The following is a 22,775-nucleotide window of genomic DNA, read 5'->3' as shown; positions in this document are numbered from 1 at the left end:
TTTCCACGTCCTTCCTCTTTTGTGTAACTAATTGCCCTCGTGAGGGAAGAGTCAGGGAGCTCAGCCCAGAGCAGAGGAGGAATTCACTTTGGCTTTCCTTGCCTTTTCCTTGGTTTGGTCCTAAACCTGTAGTTTCCCCAACACTCCCTGCTCCCCCTCCTCCCCCACGTGGCTGCTGTGTGGCTCTATGGGACTGGCTGGAGTTTTTAAGCTCTGAGCTCTGTCTAGGTTCAAGTACAAGTCACAGAAGGCTCAGTCTAAAGAGAAAAAAAGAAAAAGAAAGAAGGAAAAAGCACTGATATGCTGTTCTGCCCCAAAAGTCACCTCCTTCCCTGATCCTCTTCGTGTTCGAAGGACATCAGTGAACGCGGAGTCCTGGGAGCGCCAACAGGCCTCCTGGAGAGTGGTATTTTTGGAGAACCATGAAAGGGGAAAGAATTATAAACTGTGTTCTGCATTTATTGCAAATGTTTCATTTTTAAAATTAATTTAATTTTTTTAGAATATATTTTCAGAGGGACGCACAATACAACTGGGGGAGGGGCAGAGAGGGTGAGAGAGAGAATCCCAAGCAGGTTCCACACTGTCAGCGAAATGCCAGACATGGAGGTTGAACCCACAAACCGCGAGACCATGACCTGAGCCAAAATCAGGAGTCAGATGCTCAACCGTCTGAGCCACCCTGGCGTCCCCAAAACGTTTTGTGTTTAAGCTGTGTGTATATGTGGTAGGAGGAGGGTGTGTATGTGATAATATTAACATTATTACATGGAAACAAACCCAAGGGAAAACGATGAAAGAGACATTTCAAGAAAAGTTTGTATTTCAAGAAAATGTGTATCTTCTCCAGAGAAATAAAAGATCTGTGAATAGTGATCTTGAAAACATGCCAAACGGCTTAAAGGAGAATGGAAGAGGGAGAGCCAACTTCAAGCCTCCCCCACCCCCAAATCATATAAAAGGGAACAAGAAAAACACTGAGAAAGTCCTGAACCTGGAGACTTTAGTAATTACCATCGTGCTTCAGAATCGGGAGTCATTTGAGGTCCCTGCCCAACTGGCAATAACTTCAACAGAATGAGAAATCACGTGTTCTCACCCACCTCGCAGGACACAACTGTAGCTTATGCCCACTGCTTCCAACTTGCTAGCCTGGCTGCAGAACTCGAATGAACAATTAGCACACCTGAACTCCACATCGGTCTACTAGGTGCAAGAGAAGGCACCAGGAGTCATGGGGCAGGCCCCTCGTCCTCCAGGAGCTGACCACTCAGGTAGGAAAGAGGAAGCAGAGAATTTACACATGAAAAAGGAACACAACCCCAATACTGTCTTCCCCAATACATTCCTGCAATTGGGGAAAGAAAACTGAAAGGCAAGGACAAAAAATAGAACACAATCCCTTGCGATGTAGATTTGGGAGCCCGTGTTTATTTGAATGACAAATCCATCACCTGGAAAACAAGGTCTCCTACCTATCATATATAGAGATTTTAGTTGGTGATGGAAGGGAAAGAGCCATAGGGTTTTGATCAGTTCTCTGGAGAGAGCAGCCCAGTTCCTCATGGCTGACCAAACTGTTCTGGAAACGTGGATCCTCACGGTTCATTAAACACACTCAAATTGAACATTCACACTGTGCCAGGTCTTGTGCTAGGCACTAGGGAGAGAGATAAATGGGTCCCGATTCTTATCTTCAATGTGGACATGAAAGCCAATTTTTCTCCCCAAATTGGAATGCAGGAGTATGCTACGTGCAATACAACAGAACTTTATATGAATTGCTTTGGCAGCACGATGGGGAATGAATGCTGGGGCCACCACTTGCAACCTCAATGACATAGGACAAATATTTCAATCATTCTCAAGCCTGTTTCTGTGGATATTTAGGAGTATCCACCTCGGATATAGTATAGTAGGGTACACTACAGGGTATAGTAAGAGCATAGTAAATGACGGTCCTTGTACATTATTTTTGTTTATTATGCACCCTTATTATGACATTTGGGCTAGGCGGGGAAAGATTAGTTCAGTAGGCAGAAAACGAGCCCAAAACAATGCTCAAAGCACTCATGAATATGGAGTACCTAGTTCTCCGGAATGAAATTGAGTCACATCCTACAGAGGGGCAGTTGCCGCCTCTGCAAAACGGGGGTTACTTCCACCGTGCAACACTGGGAAAACTCCCCGATCGCAAGCGCCAAGTTCCAGGGCGCAGGAGCGCACTCCATGGGAGCTAGCGTTTCCACCGGGACACCTGAGCGATCCGGACAGCTGGGCACAGTCAGGTCCCAGATGACACCGCCCAGACGTTCAGTCCCTACGCGTGTCCGCCGTCAAACCCACGTCTGGGCGGCAGCGGGATGCTCCCACCCCCCAGGCCTGCCCGCGCGCCACCGCTCCAGGCCAGCCACGCTGACAGGGCCTCCCAGACCAATCACACAAAGACGAAAACAGCCGAACGTCCCTTCCTGAAGCGACCTGCCTTCTCGGAAGTCGATGCGGTCGGGTCTCGCCTTCCTCTCACTAGCGGGCTGGACGCCAGGCCTCCCTTAGCAACCGCGGCCTCTAGCAACCGACACCCCCGCTACCCTCGGTCTCGCTGGTGCTCTCTGCGCAGGCGCAAAAGGGATGGGCCCAAGTCTTCCGCCGGCGACCGGCGTCCCCCGAGTGCTCGGGGCGGGGCTTGCGTGATGGCGTCACAGGGCGGGGCTTCGGGCGCGGGAAGCGGCGGCGGGAGAATGGAGGTGCGGGAGAGCGGCGGTGGCGCAGGAGAGCTGGGGGCCCAGGACCCTGTTCCCGCCTCCGGCAAGACCGCGGGCAGCGCGAGCCACTACGAGCTGCCGTGGTGAGGACCTAGGCCATAAATGATGGGTGCTCTGGACGTGTGGGTGGGCGAGTGGGCGGGCCGCGTCCCGTGGGGAATCCAGGGGCTGGAGCTTGTTCCAGGGGCTCCTTAGCGGAGCAGGAGGTCCCGGGACGGCGTCGAGTACATTAGTATTTGGAGAGGGCGAGGGATGCGCTTCGTTGACCCCACCTAGCTCAAGAGTGGCCGGTCTGAAGTCTGGGAAGGGGGGGAGGGGTCCTCGGTCAGAACCGAGACCTGTGATCACAGACTGTGTTAATAGCCGCCTCCTGTGACCACCCACTCACCACCCGGCGCTGTGCCTGGGGCGACTCTGACGTCGGGAAGCGTTGGTTGCAGATTCGGAACTCGGGGTTGCGTGCACAAGGTGCATCCTGGGTAGCTAAGAGGAGCTGGTGACATGGGAAGCCACCTCACGGGCACAGGTGTGGTATGGATGATCCGCTCCGGTCCCACTCCCTATGCGCGTGGTAATGGCTTTACTCTCTCGCCTGTGTGTGTGCCCATCCTTCCAGACCACTCCTCTTGACCATAGCAGGCACCTAAATGGAGTGCAGTACAGCCCACTGGGCTATCCACAGCTGCACTGTCCAGTCCCCCAGCCGCTAGCCACTTGAGTCTATGGAGTGCACTGGAAATGAGGCTAGTCCCAATTGAGATGGGCTCTAAGTGTACAAAATACACTGGATTTCCAGGACTTAGTATTTAAAAAATCTCATTAGTAATTGTTACATTAACTACATGTTGAAATAATACTCTTTCGGATATATTAGGTCCAATAAATTATTTAAAAAAATTTTTTTAATGTTTATTTTTGAGAGAGACAGAGCACAAGTACGTAAGGAGGGAAACACAGAATCCAAAGCAGGCTCCAGGCTCCGAGCTGTCAGCACAGCCCCGGACGCGGGGCTTGAATCCTAGAACTGTGAGATCACGACCTGAGCCGAAGTCAGATGTTTAACTGACTGAGCCACCCAGGTGCCCCAGGTTCAATAAATTACTAGTAAAATTAACTTTACCCGTTTTCTTTTTATCTTTAAAACAAATTTTTTTTTTTTGAAATTGAGACAGAGGTAGTGTGGGGGAGAGGGGCAGAGTTAGAGAGAGAAGGAATCCCAAGCAGGCTCCGCTCAGCACGGTGCCCAATGCGGGGCTCAACACAGGGCTCCATCCCACGACCCTAGGACCACGACCTGAGCTGAAATGGAGTCACATGGCGAACCAACTGAGCCCCCCGGGCGCCCCTTTTTACCTTTTTTAAGGTGGTTGCGAAAGTGTAAAATTACATATGTGGCTTAAGTTACATTTTTTTTTAATTTTTTTTTTTTTAACATTTATTTATTTTTGAGACAGAGAGAGACAGAGCATGAACGGGGGAGGGGCAGAGAGAGAGGGAGACACAGAATCGGAAGCAGGCTCCAGGCTCTGAGCCATCAGCCCAGAGCCTGATGCGGGGCTCGAACTCACGGACCGTGACATCGTGACCTGAGCTGAAGGTGGACGCTCAACCGACTGAGCCACCCAGGCGCCCCTTAAGTTACATTTTTTATGCACAACACTGGATGCTTACTTCATTATACAAAACACACGACTGTCATGAGCTTCCACTGGATAGGGAAAGAATAGAGAATCGACAAGTAGACATGTATATTTGCTGATGACAGGTGGCATGGGGTAAGTGGGTCTGGTGGTCAGGGAAGGCCTTTGATGAGCTATTTCAGCAAAGGCTGGAATTCAGGGAGTAAGCCATGTGGCAATGTGGAGAAAGCTTTCAGGCCGGGGGAGCCCCTCTGAAGGCCCTGAAGGAGGAACATGTTTGCCTTGTTCAAAGTCTAGCTTAAATTTCAGCACCTACATTCCTCGGTGGTGATTCCCTTCCTCTGGGCTTCCACAGCCCTTGTATTTTTTTTTTTTTTAATGTTTTACTTATTTTTGAGAGAGCGCAAGCAGGGGAAGGGCAGAGAGAGAGGGGGACGGAGGATCCGAAGGGGGCTCTGTGCTGACAGCAGCGAGCCTGATGCAGGGCTTGAACTCACGAACCTCGAGATCATGATCTGAGCTAAAGTCAGACGCTCAATCAACTGAGCCACCCAGGCACCCCAGCCCTTGGTTTATATAACCAGTTTAGCACCGTAGTGGGATTTGTTAAGCTCTGTATGCTTGCTAATAGGAAAGGCCTTTAGAGCAAGAACAATGTCTCGCTCGTTCCTATACCTTCCACTTTGTGGCCCTTAACATCTCAAACCCCTGGGACGCCTGGGTGGCTCAGTCGTGAGATCAGGCCCCTAGTTGGGCTCTGCACTGACAGCGTGGGGCCTGCTTGGGATTCTGTCTCTCTGCCCCTGCCCCACGCACACACCGCTTTCTCTCCCTCAAAATAAATAAATAACTGAAAAAAAAAAAAAAAGACACCTGGAAAGGGCTGAGTAGGAACAAGAAATGAGTAGGAACAAGAAATGAGTTGGAACAAGCATGCTCCAACGGCTGGTCTTGGAGGAGAGCTCTTTATTGACTGTACTATGTGTCAAACAACCTTCTTTGCATGAGGCTGCTTCTGGAGGGGATGCCGGCCGAGGGTAAATCAGAGAGTATAATAAAGGGCAGAGGAAGTACTAATGGTCACATCATTGCAAATCCACTCCCACTTCTGTTCTCAGAGCTCGAGAAGGTCATCTTCTTGTGACATAGCTTGCTTACTAATTTAAAAGGAGAGAAGCATCGCTCTGAGTAAGCCACTAGCCTGTCCGCACAGGATCACAGGGCCGGCCTGTGGAGTCTGTCTAGCCAGCCCTGTGGTGCACCTGGCGCAAGTCTGCAGAAAGTGGCAGGTGAGGGACGAGAAGGGGGCTTGGTTGTGCCCAGGTCAGTCAGATCAGTTGTCGGCGCCTCATGTTCTGAGACTCTGTTGTGACGGGCCGACTGTGCCGCTGCACAGTGTCACGTTGTTCCAGATGGCCCGCGCTGGCCCTTCTCCAGCAACAACAGGTGTTCCTCTGCTGCGGAGGGTTTGAAGCCTTCGGCGCACAAATCTTAGGCGCTTAACCTTTCAAATGGCACTGAGATGCCTCTTGAAATTTAAAACCTGCAGCGTTTCCTATATTTAAATTGAATGTATGTAGCCTTCTTTTTTTTTTTTTTTAACATTTTATTTATTTTTGAGACAGGGAGAGACAGAGCATGAACAGGGGAGGGTCAGAGAGAGGGAGACACAGAATCTGAAACAGGCTCCAGGCTCCGAGCGGTCAGCACAGAGCCCGACGCGGGGCTCGAACTCACGGACCGTGAGATCATGACCTGAGCCGAAGTCGGCCGCTTAACCGGCTGAGCCACCCAGGCGCCCCTATGTAGCCTTCTGACAGGGCTCTTGGGGTTGCCCTCTAGTGCTTTCTTTTGGGCCTTCTGAAAATAGTCCTGTCAAGATCTTTATGTGTTTTCTTAAAAACAGGGTTGAAAAATACAGGCCAGTGAAGTTGAGTGAAATTGTCGGCAATGAAGACACTGTGAGCAGGCTGGAGGTGAGTAATTTTTTTTGTTTTGTTTTTGAGCTGATCTTAAGTCACATTCTTGTGGCTTTGACAAGCTCAAGGCATTTGCAGGAAGACGGCGGAGATAGTGAGGGCCGGGGCGAGCCTGGAATCCAGAAGAATTAAGGGATGGAGAGAGTCTGGAGAAGACTAGAAGCCATAGTGGATAACTTCACATGTTTAAAGGGCTGGCTAATTGGAGGGGGTTTCCCTGACTTGTTCTGTGTTGTTCTAGAGCAGGGATGGCAAACCTTTTCTGTAAAGACCTACTAGTCAATAGCTTAGGCTTTGCAAACCATGTAAGGTCTTTGTCCAATATTCTTAATTTTTAATTTTTAAATTTTTTGTTTGTTATTTTTTATTTAAAAATTTTTTTTTCATTTTTAATGTTTATTTTCCAGAGAGAGAGAGACAGAGAGTGTGCAAGCCGGGGAGGGGCAGAGAGACAGAGACACAGAATCCAAAGCAGGTTCCAGGCCGTGAGCTGTCATCACAGAGCCCCACGCGGGGCTCGAACTCACAAGCTGTGAGATCATGACCTGAGCCGAAGTCAGATGCTTAACTGACTGAGCCACCCAGACTCCCCTAAAATTTTTTTAGTGTTTATTCTTTTTGAGAGAGAGAGAGAGAGAGCGCGCGTGCAAGTGGGGAAGGGGCAGAGAGAGAGAATCCCAAGCAAGCTCCTTGCTGTCAGCACAGAGCCTGACGTGGGGCTCGATCCCATGAGCTGTGAGATCATGACCTGAGCCGAGATCAAGAGTCAGACGCCTAACCGGCTGAGCCACCCAGGCACCCCAATATTCTTAATTTTTTAAAACGATCCTTTAAACATGTAGAAACTGTTCTTAGCTAGGGGGCTTATAAAAACAGGTCTTAGGCTGGATGGCCCCCACCTCCCCCCAACACCTCTTTACAGTAGTTTGCCAACCCCTTCCTAGAGGGACTAAGTGACAGGACAGCCGGCTTCAGGACGACAGGAATAGGAACAAGCAGAAATGTTCACCGCAGAGCAAGCTTTGAAATCCTAGTTCTAGAGGTCTTCAGGCGGAATCTAGAAGCCCAGCCGTTTGAGACCTGACAGAGACAATCTCTGCAGTAACTGGGACTTCGACTTCAACAGCTACCGAGATATTTATTTCTTTTACACCTTTACTCATTTTACAGATATTTGAGTATCTTTCGTGGGCCAGATATGGTCCAGTGTTAGGAGCTGTTGATAGAAGGGTCAACAAAATAGACATGGCCCCCTGCCCGTGTGGGATTTAGTCTCACAGGGGCTGAAATCAACAGGTACTGTGATGAGCAGTCTGCCAGAGGAGGTACAGGCTGCCGTGGAAGCAATCAGGGAACAAACCTGCTCACAGTATCTTAATTCTCAAATGGAACAAGGGACGGCAAAGATAGGTATGTGAGAGTTAGCCAGACATGGGAAGCGGGGGGCGGAGCTAGGGAAGGCAGCAGGAATGGCATGTGCAAAGGCCCAGAGGTGAGAGGGCCTAGTTTGCTCTGGGGGAGGGGCGGGGATGCCATCTGAGTGGAACACACAGAACAGTGCTTTCCAGACATTAATGGGTGTAGGAGTTGCCTACAATTAATTAATTAATGGGTGTAGGAATTGGTAGAAATGCAGATCTGATCCAGTAGGTCTGGAGTGGGGCCAGGGAATCTGCATTTCTGACAGGCTCCCGGAGGATGCCGATGCTGCTGGTCCTTGGAGCCCACAGGGTAACAAGGCTGTAGAGCGTGTGTATCGGGAGGTATGAGAAATGAGCTGGTGAGGTGAGCACGGCCTCATGAGCCCTGTGGAAGAGTTTGGGCTTCATAGGGAGGGCGGCAAGGAGTCCTCCAAGGGCATCAGTCAGGTGCAAAGGTTTTAATAGATGTGCATTCTAGAAAATTGGGAAATTGGTTGTGGTTGCAGTAGGGGAAATGCATGGGAGTGGGGCGGGATTAAAGACCAGCTAGCGACCAGTTAAAAGCGATCCAGGAGAGAGGTCATAGACAAAGGAAGTGGCAGTGTGGCTGAAGAGAAGGAAATGGACTTGAGATAAAGGAAAAAGGATGGCCAGGCCTCTGTAATTGAGGCACTATGTGGGGCAGGGGGTGTAGGGGAGGCCCAGTCCAGGATAGCCATGACCTCCCGGTTCCCGGCATGGGCAATAGGATTGACGGTCCACACAAGGGGAAGCCTGAGTGGGGTTTCAGGTGTGAGGGGGAATGAGGACTTCGGTTCGGAATATGCAGAGGTGAGAGCTCCGTGGGGCATCCGCGTGGAGAAACTGGTGGCCGTGCTAGTCCACGGGCCTGTGTGGCTGCGGACGCTTGGTGCCTCAGGTCTGCAGATGAGTCAGTTCTGATGCACATTTCTTTCTTCAGGTCTTTGCAAGAGAAGGGAATGTGCCCAACATTATCATCGCTGTAAGTACCTGGTCCCGGCCCTCCCTGTTGGACGTCTTAGAGTCTCGCTTTCCCTCCAAGAGCCTAAGTGCGCAGAGCTTCCTGGTCAGAGAGGCCCATGGCCACCGAAGCCCTGGCCCTTCCTCTTGGCAGGGAAGCGTTCCGCTCCAGGTGGTCAGGAGGCCTGTGGGTTGGTGGCCGTATTGATGTGGGGTGGGGGTTTGAGGGGGAGGCGAGCGCAACAGCGGGGAACAGTAACTCGAGAGCTGAGGCGAGTTCATTCTGTCGGCCTGAAGCCCCCTCGATCTCCTCCTAGGGCCCCCCAGGAACGGGCAAAACTACGAGCATCCTGTGTTTGGCACGCGCCCTGCTGGGCCCAGCATTCAAGGACGCCGTCTTGGAGCTCAACGCCTCAAACGACAGGTACACCTGGGAGTTAGGACCCCCTGAAGGGTGACGAGTGTTTGAGGTTGAGTTGCCATAGAAACCACCTTTCTGCAGTTCTGTGTTGTACCTGGAGTTTGTCTCGCCAGCTCTGTGTTTTCCTTTGATCCTCCCCCGTGAACAATAATGAGCGTCTCTAGCCTGTAGACGTGGCATCATAAGCACTTGAACTGCTCATCTACTTTTTTTTTTTTTATGTTTTTATTTTTGAGAAAGAGGGAGAGTACGAGCAGGGGAGGGGCGGGGGGGGGGTGGGGACAGAGGATCCAAAGGAGGCTCCGCACTGACAGCAGAGAGCTTGATGCGGGGCTCAAACTCATGAGATCATGACCTGAGCTGAAGTCGGACACTTAACCAATGGAGCCATCCAGGTGCCCCCTTTTTTTTTTTCTTTTTTTTTTTTTTAATTTTTTTTTCAACGTTTATTTATTTTTGGGACAGAGAGAGACAGAGCATGAACGGGGGAGGGGCAGAGAGAGAGGGAGACACAGAATCGGAAACAGGCTCCAGGCTCTGAGCCATCAGCCCAGAGCCCGACGCGGGGCTCGAACTCCCGGACCGCGAGATCGCGACCTGGCTGAAGTCGGACGCTCAACCGACTGCGCCACCCAGGCGCCCCAGGTGCCCCTTTTTTTAATGAAAGTTTTAGAAGTTATTTGTATTTTCTTATTATTTATTTATTTATATTATGCTTATTATTTTGAGAGAGACAGAGCACAAGCGGAGGAGGGGCAGAGAGAGGGAGACACAGAATCCAAAGGAGGCTTCAGGCTCTGAGCTGTCAGAGCCTGACGCAAGGCTCGAACTCACGAACTGCAGGATCATGACCTGAGCTGAAGTCGGATACCTAACTGACTGAGCCACCCAGGTGCCCCTAATGTTTGTTTATTTTTGAGAAAGAGAGTGAGCCAGGAAAGGGTGTAGAGAGAGAGGGACAGAGGATGCAAAGTGGGCTCTTCACTGACAGCACAGAGCCCGGTGCCGGGCACGAACTCACGAACCAAGAGATCATGACCTGGGCTGAAGTTGGACGCTTGACCGACTGAGCCACCCAGGCGCCCCTAAAAATTATTTTTAATTTTTGTGGTAAAATACACATAACCATAAAATGTGTCATCTTAAAAAATTGTTTTTAAGATTTTATTTTTCTAAGTAATCTCCACACTCCACGTGGGGCTTGAAGTCACAACCCCCAGATCGAGAATCACACGCTCTACTGCCTGAGCCAGCCGGACGCCCCCCATCTTCAGAATTTCCAAGAGCACAGTTCAGCAGCGTTAAGTACGTTCACGCTGTTGTGCAGCCATCCCCACAACTCGGTTCCCTGCAGAACCGAGAGTGGATACCCATTCAACAACGACTGTCCATTTCCTTCTCCCCCAGCCCTGGGCAGCCACGTTTCTACCTTCTGTTTCGACGACTTTGACTCCTCTAGGGACCTCTCGGAGGTGGAATCCTCTAGCTTTTGTCTCTTCCTAACGGGCCTGTGTCGCTCAGCATAATGCCCTCGGGGCTCTTCCGTGTTAGGACAGGTGTCAGAATACCCTTCCTTTTTACCACGGAGTAGTATCCCCCTGCGAGGACGGACCGCCACATTTTGCTTATCCTTTCCTCTGGTTCGGCCCCCTGCGTCGCTTCCATCTTGTGGCCGCTGTGAACATGGGTGTACCAACAGCTCTTTGAGACCCTGCCTCAGTTATTTTGGATATATGCTCAGAAATGGACTCGTGGATGATTTTCGGCCACTCAGTTTAGCTTTTGTAGGAACCGCCACACTGTCTTTCCACGGTGGCTGTGCCACTTTGCACTCCTATCAACAGCGCCCTGTTCCCCGACATCTTCACCAACGCTTGTTATTTTCTGTTTTCGTTGGTGATGGTAGTCATCCTGATGGGTGTGAGGTGCTGTTTGCTTTTTTTTTTTTTTTAAGTTTATTTATTTTTGAGACACGGAGAGACAGTGCGTGAGTGGGGGAGGGGCCGAGAGAGGGAGACACAGAATCCGAAGCAGGCTCCAGGCTCCGAGCTGTCAGCACAGGGCCCGACGCGGGGCTCAAACCCACAAACTGCGAGATCACGACCTGAGCCGAAGTCGGAAGCTTAACCGACTGAGCCACTCAGGCGTCCCCTGTGCTGTTTACTCTTTAGATGAAAATAGTAGAGGATTATGAAATGAGGAACCGTTGAATAAAAATGTCTGTCTTTGGTTATTCCTTGAGGCATGGTTCTCAGCTCTTTATTTATTTTTTAATTTTATTTAAAAAAAATTTTTAATGTTTTATTTATTTTTGAGACAGAGAGAGACAGACCATGAACGGGGGAAGGTCAGAGAGAGAGGGAGACACAGAATCTGAAGCAGGCTCCAGGCTCTGAGCCGTCAGCCCAGAGCCCGACGCGGGGCTCGAACTCACGGACTGTGAGATCATGACCTGAGCCGAAGTCGGACGCTTAACCGACTGAGCCACCCAGGCACCCCTAATTTTTTTTTTTTAACGTTTATTTATTTTTGAGACAGAGAGAGACAAAGCATGAACAGGGGAGGGTCAGAGAGAGGGAGACACAGAATCTGAAACAGGCTCCAGGTTCTGAGCTGTCAGCACAGACCCCGACGCGGGGCTCGAACTCACAGACCGCAACATCATGACCTGAGCCGAAGTCGGCCACCCAACTGACTGAGCCACCCAGGCGCCCCGGTTCTCAGCTCTTTAATATTTTCCTGTGGGTCTTTTTTTTTGTAAATGTTTATTTATTTATTTTGAGAGAGAGAGAGAGAGAGAGAGCAAGTATGAGCATGACTGGGGGAGGGGCAGAGAGAGAGGGAGACAGGATTTGAAGCGGGTTTTGCACTGACAGCAGAGAGCCCGATACAGGGCTCGAACTCACGGACCATGAGATCATGACCTGAACTGAAGTTGGACGCTTAACTGACTGAACCACCCAGGCACCCCTATACTTTGCTGGTTTCAAAGATCCAAACATCCCTGAAACAGGCAATGCCCTTCAAATATGGCTAACCGCTCATCCGTTGTCGCAAATCGCCCTGGGATTGATCCATTTTGTAAATACCGAGTCCGGATGTCAGATACAAGTAGGTTCTAGCCTAATGTCACTTCTTGTTCTACTCACACTTGATTCATCAGACTCACTACTTTTGAAAACTCTGGTGGCTTATCATCTTGAGAAAATGGCCCATAATTATAAAATAGTTCCAACTTTAGATTTATTAACACCAATTCGAACAATCAGTACAAGGATTGTTTTTTTTTCCATCTGTTTTTTTCCGGTCCCCTTCGTATACAACACCTACCTTCAGCTCTTGACCCCCGTAAACTACCCCGTACATGCTGGTGGGCACACATCATGGGAGATGAGAGAATATTGTCACGTGACCTTTTAGCAAACCGGGATGGTCAGGTTCTTGTCACAAGATCCCAGGGAATGAAGTCCTTCCTGTCGAATGACTAACTGGATGGAAATATATTTTATTTTTTGTCCTCGGAACTACACTGTGCATTCCTTGATGCCGAAGTTTGAGAAAATTCACCGACGATGCTGGCATCGTGGGGTGGTCTGACTGTGGTCAGCCTCACCGTCCTCATTAGCATCTGGGTGCTGTTCTTTGTCTCTCTGTGGTCATTTTCTGATTTATCTGATAATGTGGAATGCCCTCCTGTCATCTGTTTTCTCGTTGACGTTGTAGGTGGAAAATGAAGCGTTTTGAGTTTTCAGCTGCAGTCGATGAATGCTTTAAAAACAACAAAGAGGGCGTATTTGAACTTCTTTTGTACCTTCTGGAAAGGGAGTGCAGTGCCCCCAGGGACACAAAACACTGGAGGGTAGGGCGGTAGTGACTGTTTTTCACACGACTGACCAATGGCACCAGTGTAGGCAAGTGCAGCAGCCTTGCGTTTTCTTAAGACAATCCCCTTTTTAGCATCATTGGGAATAACTGATAAGTAACGATGAAATAGTTACTAGGATGATGACACTGCCAGTTAGTCTGAAGATACAGAGTTTCAAGAATAAGGTCGCTTAGGGGCGCCTGGGTGGCTCAGTCGGTTAAGCGTCCGACTTCAGCTCAGGTCACGATCTCGCGGTCCGTGAGTTCGAGCCCCGCGTCGGGCTCTGGGCTGATGGCTCAGAGCCTGGAGCCTGTTTCCGATTCTGTGTCTCCCTCTCTCTCTGACCCTCCCCCGTTCATGCTCTGTCTCTCTTTGTCTCAAAAATAAATAAACTTATGGGGAAAAAAATTTTTTTTTAAAAAAAAGAATAAGGTCGCTTAGACCCATGATGGACCCCAGATTATAAAAGGGTCCGTTGGACTCCTAGGGTAATTGCAAGATAAAATGAGTTTCATCCCAGCAAAAGAAGTAAGTAAATTTGGTTTTTGGGAGACCTCCAAGAAAGAATAAAAGTAACGAACCGTTGATCCTTATAAAAAGTTCGAATTGCCCCAAAACCCTAGAAACGAAAGTCGTTTCCATGGTGGCGTTCCGGGGGTTGGAAGTCCCTATGAAGGCACTTGGACTTGTCTCAGAAGGTGACGGTACCGTTCTGCCTTGTTGTTTCAGGGGCATTGATGTCGTGAGGAACAAAATCAAAATGTTTGCCCAGCAGAAAGTCACCCTCCCCAAGGGGCGGCACAAGATCATGATCCTCGATGAAGCAGACAGGTAGAGTGCTTTGCCAAGTATACACATTGACCTTGACTTCTCAGTCCCCTGTCGGACTTAATATGAAGTCGGGAGGGAAAACTCTCACCTTTGCGCTTTTGGGGCAGACTGGCTTATCGCATCTTCGGAAAGCGATTTTGTAGTGGCCTGAGCCTTAAACCTTATCTTTATTAAGTAACTTACATTCATCTAAGACATAAGTCAGTTAATGTGTTCGTTCCAACATCACTTACGTGAATAATTTAAATGACGCATTTTTTTCATTGTGGTGAAATACACATAAAGTTTACCATTTTAACCATTTTCAAGCATCCAGTTCAGTGGTATTTAATCGCCCTAACCCTCTGAGGTGGGTCATATCATTATCTCCTTATAGGTGACTTTGAGGCTTACATAGGATTTTTCTCCCTAGTGCGTTTTATTTATTTATTTATTTTTTATTTATTTAAAAAAGATTCTGAGTGTAGTTGACACAGTATTACATTAGTTTCAGGTGCACAACATAGGGATTCAACATCTATACATTACGCTGTGCCCATCACAAGTGTGGCTACCGTCTGTCATTGTGCGACACTATTATATCACTATGTTTCCCTATGCGGTGCCTTTGAAAATTTTTTTCATGTTTATTTATTTTGAGAAAAAGAGAGCAGGGGAAGGGCAGAGAGAGGGAGAGAGAGAATCTCAAGGAGGCTCCTCACCATCCGCGCAGAGCCCGACTCAGGGCTCAATCTAACCAATCGTGAGAGCGTGACCTGAGCGGAAATCAAGAGTCGGATACTTAACCAACTAAGCCATCCAGACGCGCCTATGCTGTACCTTTAATACCTGTGACTTACTCGTTCCGTAACTGCAAGGCTGTGTTTCCCTTCACCCCATTTTGCCCTTCCCCACCCCGGCTCAGGTAGTTTGCCTAAGATCCCATAGCGGTGAGTGTCTCACCTCCCTGCCTGTGTGAGACCCGCGTGGATCCCAGAGAAAAGCTGAGCGTGCTCAGTCTGGAGATCACGGCTCCCAGGGTCTCTGGGGAGGGTTCTGTGTCCAGTGGGCCCTGGGTCCCAGTGGCGAGCTGCCCCTGTGTTTTCCTTCTCAGTATGACCGATGGAGCCCAGCAAGCCTTGAGGAGAACCATGGAAATCTACTCCAAAACGACTCGCTTCGCTCTTGCTTGTAACGCTTCGGATAAAATCATAGGTGAGGGTCAGCTCTGCGTGGCATAGGGTCCACACGTGGCGCTCACGTTGGCTCTTTAGCAACAGAACAGCAGGGGCTTTTTGATTGCCTGCGGTGGTGGGCTGAGCACTACAGAATCAGCTTTTTCATTTAATCTTCTGTAATTCGATGTGAAGGTATTATCAGCTCCACATTAGAGGTGAGAACACCGGAGCTCAGAGAGGTCGGGTCGTTTGCCCAAAGTCACACAGCAGGCGGAGGAGCTGGGACTGGAATCCCAGGCCCATGCGACTCTTGCACCATCGCAGGCACACACGACATTTTGATCTGTACGTAGCGCCACGGTCCCTGCCTTGCTCCAGACGTGCTCCTGCACTTTCTGCCTGCTCTGAGCGCTTGGCACGGTCTCAGTCTGCACGTGGGGCTTTGTCATTACCAGGAACTGCCCCCTCTGTGGAAGCTTACCCGTCAGTCTGCTCTGACCCCGAGGTCTGTCTGCTTCCTCACTCACAAATCAAGAGTCCACACTCAGCCCGACCAAACCACCCCTACTGATTGCTTTTAAATGTGAACTCATTGGAACTTAGTGCTCTTCTTATCGGTGCTGATAAGCCAAATACGTAACTAAGGTTATGTTATGGAGCTTCCTGATTCCAGAGAAGTTGAAATGGACTGACTCTTAGGACTCCCAGGATTTCTGAATGCACATAAAAACTCACAGGAGTGCATTCCTTGAAAGCGTGTGTGAGCACAGGACAGACAGGGAGACCCGAATGGGGCTTGGGGATGGTAGAGAAGCTGCTGTCATAGTCTAAATGTAGGGTGAGGGGCAGCTTCTGGAATTCTGCATCTGTCTGTCTAGCGGTTCTCTGCCCTGGCTGTGGTCAGAATCTCCTGTGGAGCCCTTACAGAAACCACAAGATGTCCCGTGCTCACCCTGGACTGGCTGGGCGGTGACACCCAGCACTGACTCACCAGCAGGCTGTGGCATGTGGGTGTCTCTATCCTGGAGGGGCTTTTTCCCCTTCTGGAAGCTGCCTGGGGCAGTGCTGGGGAGAGGCCTCTCTTGTTGCCGCTTCTTGGTTGATCCTTTGAAACTTGGCCCTCATTTCCGAGCGGAGAGAGCACAGGCTGGGGAGGGAGCGCGGTGCCGGCGTGGCTGATGCTGATGCACGCACAGTGCCACCAGGCCGCCCTCTGGGGACAGCCTCACCCTCCTGTCCCTTCAGAGCCCATTCAGTCCCGCTGCGCAGTCCTGCGCTACACAAAGCTGAGCGACGCCCAGGTCCTGGCCCGGCTGATGACCGTGCTGGAGCAGGAGAAGGTGCAGTACACAGACGACGGCCTGGAAGCCATTATCTTCACCGCCCAGGGAGACATGAGGCAGGTGCGTGTCGCTGCGGCCACCTCCTGGGCTCGTGCCCCGGGTCCCAGGGGGAAGCAGCGAGTGGCCGCTATGCAGACAGGGCACAGCCCCGGGGCGGGGAAGCACCTCATGCCACCGCCATCGGGGCCTGGGGCTGATGGAGGGCAGACTTGTGGGGGAGGTGCTGCTCCCACGCTGGGTGAGGGGGTGGTGGGAGGAGCCCGGGAGGGGGAGGGGGAGGGGCAGGACCGCAAATCTCCCTCCACGTGTGTGTGCGCTTGTTCCTCCACAGGCGCTCAACAACTTGCAGTCAACTTTCTCGGGATTCGGCTTCATCAACAGCGAGAACGTGTTCAAGGTACGGGAGCCGGTGGGGCCCCCGGGGGTCCTGCACCTCGGTGTTGCCACCGCCGGCTGTGCTGGGGCCCCTGCTCCAGGTGTCCGCGTGCGCTCGCCCCGCGCAGACTCCGGAGGGTGTCGGGCGCGCCCCCGCACGTGGGGAGGTGGCCTTGGTCGCTCACCCACCCCCAGGGTCACTCCGAGGGTCCTCATGTGGCCCTGCTCGCAGAGGTTCTCAGTATCTGGTGGCCGAGGACGCAGGCTTCCGCTGCACGCCCCTAGATCACATGGTCCCGCTGCTGGAGGGCGAACGATGAGCCCCTGCTCCACCCCCACCCCCCCCACCTCTTCCGCACCCACCCAGCCCAGGGACAAAGATTCCCGCTCTCCCACATTGGCAAAGGGTTTTCCTCCTGGGAATACTTTTGAAAACTGGCTAGTGCATCCTGACAACTCAGGGTCTGCGTGGACCCCTTTGAAACTTGGAGACCAGCTTCCCCCTTATTTGGGGGTAAAGGCTGGGTAGAGCTCCCCATGTATTCAGACCTTAGCAAGTCTGGGGGTAAAAAGAGCCGCGTTGAAAGCCTGTTTAGCCCCTGGTGGCGAATGTGTTTTCGAGGACACTCTGGGAACTTGCTTAGTCTCCTCTAGATAGTTCAGGCCCCGGGTCATCTGGGAGCAGACCTTCGAGGGCTCAGGAAAGCACGATTTCTGAGGGAAGTTAACTGAGCTGGGAAGACAAATCCCAGGGTGGCGTGGGGCATCAGAGCGGAGGGCAGAAGGCTTTTCATTGGAAGTTGTACATGTGGATCCTGAGCTGGAAGGTGGAGTGGGGTCTCCAGGCCAGTGGAGGCAGGGGCAGGGGGGCGGCCCCAGGCTCAGCGACACCCGCGCACCACCTGCAGGCTCTGAAGTGAGGGACCCTCTCCGGGGAATCCGGTTCCTATTCCAGGTAGGAGGTCGGCCCAGGAGAGCTCCCGGTTCTTAAGTGGATTCTGAGCGGCTCTGGCCAGGCCCTCCCGGGACCTTGTGACCTAAGGTGTGTGGCCGATGGCTTCCAATAAGACAGAAGATTCCGTCAGCCCCTGTTCGCTCAGCTTGTGCCTGGGGAATCTGTAACCACGTGTCAGAAGCTCTTCCTCACTGGGGAGGGGAACACCATATTCTGTCTGGTGACTCATCTGGTGGTGAGAGGGACGTTTCCAAACCTGGTCGTGTTTGCCGGAGAATTCGAGGGGGAAAGCAGCTGAGAGGTTGCTTACACCAGTGGCCCCCCAGTTGGTCTGTCGGGGCTCCTCCCCAGATGGGCCCCCTCAGCCCCTGACAGGCCTTCCTTTCCGGTTTGCTCAGGTCTGCGACGAGCCCCACCCCTTGCTGGTGAAGGAGATGATCCAGCACTGTGTGAACGCCAACATCGACGAAGCGTACAAGGTTGGCCTTGCGCCTGCGTCCCTGACACGGGGGGAGCCTCTCTGTACTAGGGACTTCACAAGCGTCGTTCCACTGAATTCTTTTTTTTTTTTTTTTTTTTTTTTTGAGAGAGGGTGGGAGTGAGTGAGAGGCAGAGAGAGAGAAAAGTGGGGCTCACCTTAAGGGGGCCTCCTGCTCACCCAAAATGGGGCTTGAACCCACAAACCGGGAGATGATGACCTGAGCTGAAGGCAGATGCTTAACCGACTGAGCCACCCAGGAACCCCCTCCACGTAATTCTTAGAACAAGGCTAGGAGTTGGGTACGCATCAGAGGGGAAAACTGATTGCGGGAGACTGAATTTCTCTCTCTAAATCCCACCGCTGACAAGCACTCAACCTGCGATTCAGAATCACACACACTTGTACTATAATTACATCCCCCACAAGGGGACTTTGTTGACCCAAGACCAGCCCAACTCCTTACGTGTCAGTGACACCATCTGTCTGCGGAGGGAGACTTCATCCTCTGGCCCTGCCTGAAGAGTGTGGGGATGGCTCACTGGGACCCAGTGGCCCCTGGTCGTCCAGGAGAGGCAGGACCGGGGACTTCTAGACTCATTATGGAGTCCAGTCCCAAGTGCAGATTCCAGGGGGCATCTTCAGGGTGCTGGTGACCCTCAGGTCCACCAGGGTGGCAGTGGTACGATTTAAGTCCATTGACCCGATTCTGGGAGGTCCCCCACACCCGGCTGCTAGCAAACTAGGCCAGAGGTGGACTGGGTTTAGGGGCCAGACGTAACGCAAACCCGAAGGGGAGACCTGGGCAGAGACCCCAACACACAGCCTTTATAAAGGCAGCCTTCAGATTTATGAACACACAGCTTCCTTATCCCCTGCATCCGTCCCAGGATGCCACCAAAGAGAACAGCTGAGCCCAGACCCCGCAGTCTGGGTGGGCCGGGTGGGGTTGGAACTGGGGCCTGGGGTTGTGAGGGCAGGAGGTGGAGAGAACTCGGCTCCAGTGGGGGTTTGTTCGAGACTCGGCTTGCGGGGGGAGCACCTCGTGACCTGCAGCTCCGGAGGGCACAGCAGACAGACGGTTCTGCCTCTTCCCCCAGGACTCGCTGGGATGATTCATACGGCTTTTTCGGAGCCTTGGATAAAAATACTACGTGGCTGTTGTAGTAGACCACGCAATGCTTTTTCAAACGTTTGTGATGTTGGGGCGCCTGCCTGGCTCCGTCGATAGAGCGTGCGACTCTTAATCTTAGGGTGCCGAGTTCAGGCCCCACATGGGCATGGAGCCTACTGTAAATAAATAAACAATAAAACATTTGTGATATTCTCTCTGCTTGTTGGGAAACTCATGACCCCCCAGGCGATCTGGAGGGTCTGCCCACCGGCCGTTCCCCTGGATCGCTGGGTTGCCCAAGATGATCCGTCCACTCCCTGCGGTGTGACGGACCCAAGACTGGTGTGGCTTCAACTTCTTGTCGTCCCCCCGCCCCAGTACCCTTGTCACCACCTCGTCTCTTCCTGTTTAGATTCTCGCTCACCTGTGGCATCTTGGCTATTCCCCGGAAGACATCATTGGCAACATTTTTCGAGTGTGTAAAACCTTCCAGATGGCAGAATACTTGAAACTGGAGTTCATCAAGGTCAGTGAGAGTACAGCGATGCCCCCCTCTCTCCCAGGGAATGCGGGCCACGTCGTGGGCTCTCCGTTTTGCTCACGGGCCTGGCCCCTGGAAGGCACACGGCGAGTGTCTTGACCACAGCAGAGGCCGGCGGCTCATCGACCAGGGCCGGGAGATGGTTGAAACCTGTCCCCGCCGGTCAGCGACCTCGGGTTCCTTAGGGTGGCTCTTCATTAGCGATTGATTTGTTCGTCTACCCTTAAGGCCGGGTTAATTAAGGTACAGTTTACATAGAGTACAATCAACCTCTTGGGTGCCTTCTGTTGACAAAAGTGCTGTCTCATAAACGCCATAGCTTTATGATTCCCCGCTCCCCAAATATATGTGCCCCTCTGTAGTCAGCTCCTCCCCCAGCATCCAGAAGCCATTGATCTGCTTTCTGTTTGCAGGGACAGAATTTTCCAGAATGTCCTATAAATGGAATCAAGCAGAAGGGAGCCTTTTTTTTTTTTTTTTTTTTTTTTTTTTTTTTTTTAAGGAAGAGAGTGAGCAGGGAGAGAGCAGATGGGGAAAGAGAGAGAGAATCCCAGGTAGGCTCCACACACATTGCAGAGCCCAATGAGGGACTCGATCCCAAGACCCTGGGATCATGACCTGAGTCAGACACTCAACCGACTAAACCACCCCTGCCCCTCCCCGCTTTACCTATGTATCTTTTTTTTTAAATCTTTCTGTTGTTTTGTTTTTGGGGAGCCTTTGAGTCTGGCTTCTACTTCGCTTAACGCATTTAGGATTTGTTCACGCTGTCGCGGTGGGTCCTTCCTTTTACTGCCGAGTGCGTTCCACGGATGAAGCATGTTTGCGTGTTCGCCAGTTGGAGGACGTTTGGATGTCCGGGTTATGGGGACTCCACATAAGGCCACTGTGAACATTTATGTGCGTGAATGTGAATGTAAGTTTTTACTTCTCTGGGGTCACTTCCCAGGAGGTGAGGTTGCTGGCTGTAACGGGAAGGGTATGTTGAATTTTTCAAGAAACTGCCAAGCCGATTTCCGAAGCGGCTGTGGTATTTTGCATTTCTGCCAGCAGCGGGAGTGTTCCAGATGATCCACGGCCTGGCCGGCACTTGGAATGTTTGGTTGATTTTTTTTTCGGTTGATTTTTTTTTTAAAGCCATTCTAACAGATGCGTAGTAGTATCTGGTCGTAGCTTTATGTGCATTTCCTGGTAACCGAGGATGTCGAGCTCTCTTCCATGTGTTGATTTGCCTCCCACAATCCTTAGCAAAGCAAAGTTCAACTGGGTTGTTTTCTTGTTCTTGAGCTTTGAGAGTTACTTATATATTCTGGCTGCAAGTTCTTTATCAGGTATGTGTTTTACAAATATTTTAATATTTTTTCCAAGCCTGTTTTTTTTTTTTTTTTCTCTTTAAGAGTATCTTACAGGGGCGCCTGGGTGGCTCAGTTGGTTGGGCAACCAACGTCACTCAGGTCATGATCTCACAGATCGTGAGTTCGAGCCCCACGTCGGGCTCTGTGCGGACAGCTCCGAGCCTGGAGCCTGCTTCGGATTCTGTGTCTCCCTGTGTCTCTGCCCCTCCCCTGTTCACGTTCTGTCTCTCTCCTTCAAGAGTAAATAAACCTTTACAAAAATTTTTTTAGTTAAAAAAAAAAAAGTATCTTACAAGGAAATATCTCAACATCCTCTTAGAAAAAAATAAACTGAGCTTTAAACGTAACCTGTTATGACTTAGAGTTTATTTCCCAGCTGGAGTGTGAGTTCATTGCATCGAGTTTAAGTAAACTATTAGTTCAAGTTAAAAATAAAGCATAAAGTGCTCCCTCATGTATTAACCAGATTTACGTTTGCTTTGTTTTTCAGGAAATTGGATACACTCACATGAAAATTGCAGAAGGTGTGAACTCCCTTCTGCAGATGGCAGGGCTCCTGGCCAGGCTGTGTCAGAAGACAATGGCCCCGGTGGCCAGTTAGGGGACAAGAGTCCTCCTCATCCGTCCGTGAGACCCAGTAGTCAGCACCTTCTGATCTGGACAAAATGCTGCCTTAGATCAGCATGGGGACGCACCTTCCTCTCACACAGTCGTGGCCTTCACCTTCATGCGGCTTCCACGATAGTTTGCGCTCAGCCTCAGACTCACAGATGTGGTGACAGGATGGAAAGGCCCCAGAGAACCTCCGGGGCATGGCACCCGATCTGGGCACGTGTGGCATTTCAGCTAATAAAAAAGCTGTCCAGGGGCACCTGGGTGACTCATTGGGTTGAGCGTCCGACTCTTGATCTCGGCTCAGTTCATGATCTCAAGGTTCATGAGATCAAGCCCCGCGTCGGGCTCTGTGCTGACGGCACAGGCTGCTTTGGATTCTCCCTCTTTCTCTGTCCCCCTCTCCTGCTCGTGCTCTCTCTCTCTCTCTCTCAAAATAAATAAGCATTAAAAAAATACAGTTTTATCAGCAGTAAGGTGGCACCACAAGGCCAGGAGGAAAACCGGCTTCCTGTCTCTGCTCCTAGCATCCTACAAGTAGAAAAGGTGATTTAGGAAGAGACCGACCAAGCTGATCTCAGTTCTTGTGGAAGCCTGCTGCGATTTACTACGGAGACAGACCTCTCAGAACAGCCTGGGGCAGCGGGCCCTTCGGCAGGACGGGCAGCGATCACGGGACGGTGTTACTGGGTATCCTGTGTGTGCATGCTGCCGTAGAATTCCCCAGGGAATTTTATAATAATTTGCATGACTGTTCCCACCCCCCCCCCCAAGGTACTATTTTTTTCAAATTGTAAAAAATCTCAATTGTACGTAAGTGGAAAGAATGATGCAGTGAACTTCCCATATCCACCACCCATCTTAACAGTTTTACCAACATACGGCCATTCTTGTGTCCTCTTGTGTTCCCACCACCCTCCCCATTCCGGTGGTTGAAGCAAA

General features: G+C 51.1%; 1 protein-coding gene across 1 annotated transcript; it reads left to right on the top strand.

Annotated features, from left to right (window-relative positions):
* Positions 1-2,726: 2,726 nt before the first annotated feature.
* On the top strand, positions 2,727-22,106 carry RFC2 (replication factor C subunit 2). Its single transcript, XM_047089306.1, has 11 exons — positions 2,727-2,848; positions 6,312-6,381; positions 8,767-8,808; positions 9,104-9,210; positions 13,802-13,903; positions 14,997-15,097; positions 16,306-16,463; positions 16,735-16,800; positions 18,132-18,212; positions 19,738-19,851; positions 21,712-22,106. Exons 1-11 carry the CDS (start codon positions 2,742-2,744, stop codon positions 21,820-21,822), a joined length of 1,059 nt encoding a protein of 352 aa, XP_046945262.1. The 5' UTR covers positions 2,727-2,741; the 3' UTR covers positions 21,823-22,106.
* The last annotated feature ends 669 nt before the right edge of the window (positions 22,107-22,775 follow it).

Source organism: Lynx rufus, unplaced genomic scaffold, assembly GCF_022079265.1.
Source record: "Lynx rufus isolate CCGP_SWC_20201006 ecotype Redwood Valley unplaced genomic scaffold, mLynRuf1.p SCAF_27, whole genome shotgun sequence".
NCBI classification, from domain to species: Eukaryota; Metazoa; Chordata; class Mammalia; order Carnivora; family Felidae; genus Lynx; species Lynx rufus.
This window is presented reverse-complemented; position numbering and strand designations above follow the sequence as displayed.